The sequence below is a fragment of the Kogia breviceps genome, chromosome 1, assembly GCF_026419965.1.
Source record: "Kogia breviceps isolate mKogBre1 chromosome 1, mKogBre1 haplotype 1, whole genome shotgun sequence".
Classification (NCBI taxonomy): Eukaryota; Metazoa; Chordata; class Mammalia; order Artiodactyla; family Physeteridae; genus Kogia; species Kogia breviceps.
This window is the reverse complement of record NC_081310.1, coordinates 26,828,107-26,836,159: the sequence shown is the minus strand read 5'-3', so window position 1 is coordinate 26,836,159 and position 8,053 is coordinate 26,828,107. Positions and strand designations below refer to the sequence as shown.

At 37.3% G+C, this 8,053-nt stretch overlaps 1 protein-coding gene across 9 annotated transcripts in view; it reads left to right on the top strand.

The window, feature by feature from the left end:
* Positions 1–127: 127 nt before the first annotated feature.
* The window catches only part of EDEM3 (ER degradation enhancing alpha-mannosidase like protein 3), an 83,523-nt gene continuing 75,597 nt past the window's right edge, over positions 128–8,053 (top strand). For 7 of the 9 annotated variants that reach the window (XM_067029430.1, XM_059040628.2, XM_067029412.1 and 4 more), the window contains exons 1-2: positions 141–546; positions 4,814–4,859. In XM_067029430.1, the coding sequence (XP_066885531.1) occupies positions 386–546; positions 4,814–4,859 (207 nt within the window). In that variant the 5' untranslated portion in view covers positions 141–385. Of the gene's footprint in view, positions 547–4,813; positions 4,860–8,053 lie in introns of all 9 variants that reach the window. The other 2 variants (XM_067029390.1, XM_059040618.2) reach the window with 2 other exon arrangements.

Here is an 8,053-nt window from a genome sequence, read left to right as displayed (position 1 = left end):
CTTTTGTCCACGTCTCACTTCTCCCGGCCAATGCTCTCTCCTATCCCCCGGGCCAGCCCCTCTCCGATCTGGCCCCCATTGGTCCTGAGTCTCAGCGTCTTGGGCCCTACCCGGAAGTAGCGTTGGGGGAGGTGGTTTCCTAGACTACGACACCGGAAAGCTGGGGGAGGCGCTCCGGGCTGCTGAGAGCGGAGGGCGGTGGCATCGCTGGCGCTTGGGACCGGCTCGGTGGCTTCGGGAAGCAGCTCGGCGACGGCGGCCGCTCGCGTTCCTCCGCATCCCGGCCTCGGCACGGCTCGCAGCCCCTTTGCCACCGGCGTCCGGCAATGTGTCCCACCGGCCGGGCGTAGCAGCTGCGCGTGCGCGTGCGCGGAACCGCGGGGCCATGAGCGAACCCGGCGGCGGCCGGGGCTTTGGGTCCTCGGTCCCCCAGCGAGCGCCATGGAGCTTGGTGGCGGCGACGGCCGCGCTCTGCCTGGTGTCGGCCACGTCCGTGTGGACAGCGGGGGCCTCGCCCATGAGTAGGGAGGAGAAACAGAAGCTTGGGTAAGGGTGCTTGGAAGCCTGGGGTGGGTTTCCTCGTGAGGCTGACCACGGGCGAGGTGCCTGTCATTGCGACCCGGGCGCCCAGTGGCCTCTCCTGTCGTGATTGGGACGGCTGTTGCCTCGAGAGAACCCTGGCGGGGTGGACAGGGTCCGGGAAAGTGGGGGTCGCCGCCCGCGATGCGACCTCGAGGGGCTGTCGGGGTGTCGCCCGGGCCGCCTGTGACACGTGCAGGCTCCTTAAGGCCAGCCGCGGTGTGTCAACGCGGCTGCCATGTCACTGGCCCGTGAAGGGGGCTACAGCCCGTTTCCCTGCGCGCGAGAGTTCTGAGGTTTTCTTCATCAGAGTCGTGGTTAGATTTCTTGCACAAGTGAGCTCCCAGGTGGGAAATGTTGCTGATCTCACAGCAGTTAAGGAAATCATGTTTACACCTGTTGCGGAATAGGGGGCGTTCATTGGAACTTGAACTTTACACATTTTACCATTTCCTTGCAGTGCTTTCTTGCACTGCATTTTCATAGTAGAACAATATTTGATGGTAGTATTCAAAAACCCCAGTTAAGTATACCTATTCACTTTACTCAGAGTAGTTTTATCAGTCTTGAAAGTCATAAAATCATCAGTTATATGTACAGCATTTAATTTAGAGTAAGTGTTCCTAATACACACCAGGTCCCACAAATGAATAACGAAAAAGCCAAGAACCAGTAGAAGATAGGCAAAGGGTGTGAAGAGTTAATTCACACAAGAGGAAATGCAAATGGTCAATAAACATGAAGTTACTCAACCTTATAAACGTGAGAGATGCAGACTAAAACAATGAAATAGCTGGGGTTTTTGCCATCAGGCTGGTAAATACAAAACACAACACATGGATGGAGTACTGACTGGATAGTTGAGGTGTGAGAAGAAACTTGGTGGGAGTGTAAATTGCTGTAATTTATTGACAGTCTCCTAAAATTTAAATTGTATGTATTCTTTGATTCATTAATCCCATCTCAGGGAATCTATCCTACAGAAATAAAAGCACTATTAAAGTAGAGATAGGTGTACAAGGATGTGCATTTTGAAAGAACAGAGCTGTTCCTTGGAACATCCATATTATGGAATAATATTCAGATATTTAGGAGGAGTTAGGTCATCAGAAGGCTACCCAGAATATACTCCCAAGGCCAAAAAGATGTAAGCTGTAGAATACTATCTGTAGTACCATCCCATGAAGCTCAGAAAAACAAGGAAAGATGACTACCTCCTGGAGTTACAATGGAGGTGAGGTAAAGCCATTCGTTTTTATTTTAACGATATATACAGACTTCCATATTGTTTAAATTGTTGCAAGAGTCTTGTATTAGTTTTTAAATAAAATAGCAATAAAAGACTTGTTGGAAAATTTAGTGTCAGTTATCAAAACAAAGTTACCAGTAAACTCTAATAAGTGTCTTAAATTTTCTCTTTGTGAATTTAATGTATCACTGATAACTGCTTTACTGAATACCCTACTCTGTGCCAGGCACTTTACATATACTATCTCTGTAATCCTCTCTAGTTCTTAATGAGGTGGATGCGATCCCTATTTTGCAGATGAGGAAATTGAGACTCAAGGTTGACTTGTTCAAAGTTACAGAGCCAAGTAAATGGTGGAGCCAGTATTCAAACCCGGGTCTGTATGACTTCAGAGCCTGTGCTCACTCCACTCTGCTATACTTCCATAAGACTTGGACAGAGAAGCTTCAAGTCTGTTAAGGACAGCAAGTATTTTTATTTGACCACGACTCCCCTTTCTCCTGTTTTTGTTAAAAATTTTTATTTGAAGAAAAGTCATTGGATAACTCACTTTTGACCAAAATAAATTTTTAACTGTAGAGCTCCAACCAAATTTGCTTGAGATTTCAGCTCAAATTTTGAGATCATTTATGAAAGTGAAGTTACAGTTATTTAGGCTTGTTCATTTAGATTGCCTTACTCTAGGGTAAGAGTAGAATAAGAGTCTATAGCTACAAACCACAAATACACATTGCTTGACTGCTTTCTCATCCAGGAATTTTCAGGAAACGGAACTAGGATTTATTAGGTTTACTTGTACAATTTTTTTTTTGAAAATCCAAATAATGATTAATGATAAGAAACAGAAAATGCCTATCCCTTTCCCTACCCCCTGCCCAAACTAAACTGATGATAAAGACTGAAATTATCATGAATAGTAAGCAGTTGCTTGCAGTTTATAGTTTATGGAATTATTTACCTGGTCATATGTAGTCTTATACTTCCTGGAATTCATTTTTGGTTTTGTGTTTTAAATGTTACAAAAGTTGTTAATGTTTTTACTTAAAAAATGAAGTATAAAACAGTTCAATTTCTGTAGCATGTTGGCAAGCAGTGTAACTTTAGAAAAAGCTGATTTATAGATCTAATTTCCAATACATTTTTATCCAGTTGTTGAATAGATATAAAACCTTATAGAAAAAAACTGTATAATATAGTAATTATTCTACCATTCTGTATTTAAATGAGTGTTAGAACTTATATGTGTAATTAAGAAAGTGAGAGAGCTCAACTGGATATTAAATACCTCCACTTTGAAGTATGTGTTATGAAATTTGATGATCATATGCTGCATAAATGTAAGGATTGGAAAATAATGTGTCCTTGTTTGCAGTCGTGATTTATTCATAGTCTTGAAGCTTGAATGCTTGCAAAGTTGGGTTAACAAGTTAAAGCTTATGTTACCTGTAATACACATGCCTAGGCACTACTATTACCAGTTACAGAAATTTGCTTCTTGACAATAATTTTGTATTAATTCTATTTCAGGGGAAGGAAAAAAGAATTTCCATATTCCATTTATTGATATCAGTGCTTGAAGGGAAAATTTAGCTCCTTTTTGTTTGTTTGTTTATTAGCTAATTTGAGAGCTCTTTATCACCTGCAATATAATAAAAAAAGTGTAGAAGGATTTTTTGAGATACTCTGTAATTTTCTGAGATAACTTGATACATATTCTATCATACATATGAACATATAAAGAATTAGTGTTTTAGCAAGGTGACTTATCACCTTGTTAATGATTAGGTGTTTTTAAATGACTATTTATAAAAAGTTGTCAGGACTTAGCTTGTTCAGTTCACAAGTTTGAGTGTACTTGATTCTGCTGGTTATTATAGCCAGGATCTGAAAATTAGTCCTTTTCTGTCTGCTAGCTATATTATTACCAGTATTTCATCATCCATGATTACAGTTTTTAAAACGATAATTGGAGTTTAACAGGGGATAAAGTAAAAATATATCCAGCCATTTTCTTTAATATTCTCTTCAATTCTTGCCATTAGTGATTGGAACTTTGGGAATAATAGAAAGAATTCATAAAAGATTATTAAAATGTTTTTCTTTTGCTAATTATGGAGAGACTTGGCCTTGCCTAGCCATAACATTTTTTGTAGTTTTTCCTATAACCCTCACTCCCCCAATTTGAGAATGTTTAATTGAAAGACTGATTCCTTGGTCCCAACCTTGCAGATTTTGACTTAGTAAATCTGGTGTGGGGATCAGAAATTTCCATTTTATGCAGTCATTTTGGGGATTTTGAGAAAGTTAGCCAAAATACACAGATCTTTTTTTGAGGATTAGTTTTCTCATATCAGGGGTGAATATTGTTTATTTGACTTTTGACAGTTTTTTAAAGGAGCCAAAGGTACATCATAAAATCATAAAATGTATCTTTTGGAAATGTGACAAACATATTAACAGAAATGTGTTAAATTAGGCATTAGTGATCTTATTCAGTTTAAGGGGAAAGGCAGAGGCTTCATAGAGTATCATTATTTCATAGCAATACACACACCAACCCCTTTCTTTTGGTAGAATGTATAGTATAAGCAATAAATGGTAACAATTATTTCTTATGGGTCTCTTCAGTATTTTCCCCTTTCAAGACATTTATGTTAAATAATTTTGTTAAGAGGTAATTGTTTTTCATCATCAGATTTTCTTCTCCCTGCATGGCATGTATCATTCAGCAGTTTTCTTAGGAAAGATTATAAGATGACTTTTACATAAATTACTACAATAGGAAAAGTCTGGCCCATCTCTGTGTGATTCATGAAAGCTTGTCTACTAACATGGGTGTATTTCCTGACCCTGTTTATGTTCCTTCCTAACTAAATTTTTCTTTTGTTTTTTATTGGTATATGTTTATGAAGGAGCATTAACTTTTTGAAAGACAATAAATAGAATATACTTAATATTTTCCCATTTCTGCTTTTTTAAAATTAGGAATCAAGTACTGGAAATGTTTGATCATGCTTATGGTAACTATATGGTAAGTAGAAAGCTTATCTTTGTATACCATTTATGAGAGCTGATTATTATGTGAGCACGGTCAACTGGGAATTTTAAAACCTGAATTAATAAATTTTATTTCCTTTAAAAAATTGTTATTAATTTTTTTAAAGGAAGTTTTAAAAAAATAGTATAAACATAGGCTAACAGAATATTCCTGCTAGTGGTTCTTAGAGAATCAATTTATTGAATAGGTAAGAAGAAATTGAATTAGATTATGAAACTTGGTACTTAAATAGTTTCCTTTGATGCTATCAACAGTGTTTATTAAATATATAGTTAAGGTGGATGTAAACATGAGTAAGATGTTATCTCTGGCTTAAGGAAAGTGATTCTGTTAATTTAAAAAAAACCATTTACAAAATTACTTTATTCACTCTGAAGAAAACAATTGCTTAAGAGAGTCAAACTGTCACCTAGTTTCTGTCCAAATTATATCCTCATAGTATGCCTTGATTTGAATATATTTTGCTTTCTAGATATGCTGATCCATATTGTTTTAAAATGTCTTAGTGCTCACTTGAGATGAAGTAGCAAGTTCAGTTTTACAAGATGAAAAAGTTCTGGAGACCTCTTGCGCAATGGTGAATATACTTAACACTGCTAAACTTACACTTAAAAATGGTATATTTTCTGTTACATGTTTTGAACCACAATTAAAAATTTAATCCCCCTATAGTACAGGGGTAGGAGGTGGGGAAGGACATCTGTAGCTGCTCCCTCGCCCTGGCCACCTCTTGCCACTCAATAAAGTTATCTTAAACTGCAAAAACATAGTGATAATAATTTTTAAAAGATAACTAGCCAGCAGAGTTCAAAACATTTTACATGTAAATTTGTGTAATTTTGAAGAGTTTAATCAAATTATTCTGAGAATTACTTATGCCTTGTTATGTCAGCAGATCTTCTTTTATGATTAAGGCCTATAAAATGTAGATGGGAAAAGTTTGGCAGAGAGCTAACTTTAATTGATTCTGCTTTAAGAATTTTTCAACCGATTCTGAGTCCATTTTTCTATTACCCCCAAATCTTTATATATTAACATTATCTTTATGAACATGTAAGTACATATGCTTTTATGCATTTTTATATTTTTTAAACATGTCTTATATTTGATAATTCTTATTCCCTTTTATACTGTACAGTTTTTAAGAGTACATGCTGAGTTCTTAAATGTTTTTAGGACATGACGGTGATGAAGTTTCGGGTATTTCTAACCATGTTGAAAACACAGTTTTGAATTCATTTCTCAAGACTCAGCCATTCCCTTAACATTTCTTTCAAAATCATTTATCCCTGGTTAATTCAGTTTGGGCAAAGCATAATTTTAACAAATCTAAGCTAGTAGTTTTGAGGTGGCCAAGTGGGTCCAGGATACACCCTCAAACCTAAGCCATGTCATAAATGCATACTTTTTGTTCCAAAGTTGAATACAGTGGTATACAGCTGGATTAATTCAATACATCTCACTCTGAATAGGGTCCTCTCTTTGTAAAGCACTGTATCTTTAACATCTTGTTCCTTATTAGGTAAACAGCTGAAAGTTATATCAGTACATTTTTTCCTACTATAGAAATGGGTTTCTGACAGAGCAGGTACCAGGGCAGCCCTCAGAGGACTTCCTGGTCCAATTCCTATGTATTGGACCCTAACTGGGTAACTTTCTATTATACCCACCTGCCTATAAGATCTAAAAGAGAGGGATTTCAATTCCAAAGACTGGAAACTCCTGGAATTAACACCCCTCTCCATTTTTCCAGTGGAGTCACACCCCTCTGCAGTGTACTGCATTATGTATTTTAAAATATTCAACTATTTTACAACATGAGGGACTCTTGCAGTGTACTTGTGCTATGCTCAATTTATGTGAGGTTTGTAACCCAAGATTTAGTCTAGAATTCACACTTCCCCTTTTCAAGTTCTCAACTAACATGAAACAGTTCTAAAATATTAAACAGAGACCAGGTGCCCTGTACTTGTTATATGAAGTCAGTTGAAAATTTTTTCTAGTTCCTGTACTCAGAAACACTATTAGCTCGCTATAGAGTAAAAGTGTATATAGGTTTTAGAGTGAGATGGGTTTGAGTTCACATGCTATCTCAGCTATTTAGCTTGGACCCTAAACAGATCATTTAATCCCCCCTGAGCAGTGTCTTCCTATGTAAAATTGGGACAAGTACAAAGGATTATTGTAGATTCTAGGATTTTTGAGAACAAGAGACCATTTTCTTTACTTTTTAATAAATTCATCTTCTATATGTCCTGTGCCTAGTACAGGCATGCCTGTACTGGTACATAAATGTTTTATGTTTTTGTTTTTTGATTTTGAAAGAACTGAATTGAATTCTTGTGAAGGTGTCATCAGACTTTTTTTTTGCGTGTGATTATTGTGATATTTCTTTGCCTTTTAAAATCAAAGAAATCATTTAGTAAATTTTATTAAAAAACAAGTTAATGGTAAATTTGGGGATCTATAACTCTGTTGACTTTGGTTTAGTCAGTTGCCTACAACGCTAAAATGTAAAATGCCTGGCCCATGGTGGGCATTTAGTAAATGTTGAAAACTTCTCATTTCTTAGTAGTTTTTAAAAATATTTCTCTCCAGTCTAGTATACAATTACAGCAATTCCTTTTAACTTTCTTGGTTCCCGGGAAAACACTGTTATTTTCCAAAGACAAGCAAAATAATATGATTAAGAGCAAGAACTCTGGAAATGGAGCAGGGCATCCTGAGGTGGCTCTGCCACCTACCAGCTGGGTTACAATGGGAAAGTTACCAAATCTCCCTGAACCTATTTCTTCATCTCTCTAAAATGTTTCACCTGCCTCACAATGTTGTTGTAAGGATTAAACAAGTTAATACAATTAAAGTGCTTACAACTTGAGCGTCCAGCAAATAGGAAGCACTGTGTAAGAGTTTACTGCTACCAACTGCTGCTGCTACCATCACTGCTACTAGTAATTAATTCTCTACCTGAGATTGAAATTGCCCTCCTAAAATTTGTCGAGGCCTTTAACTCAGAACTCATTCCCCAGATTGTGCATAGAGCTTCCTTCAAATACACTCATTCTTTCCTTGTTCTAGGCATGCAGGCTTTGAGCTTTTTTTTTTTTTTTTTTTTTAAATGATTCCCCAGGTTCTGTTAATGCTGTTTTTCAATAACAATGCCCTGC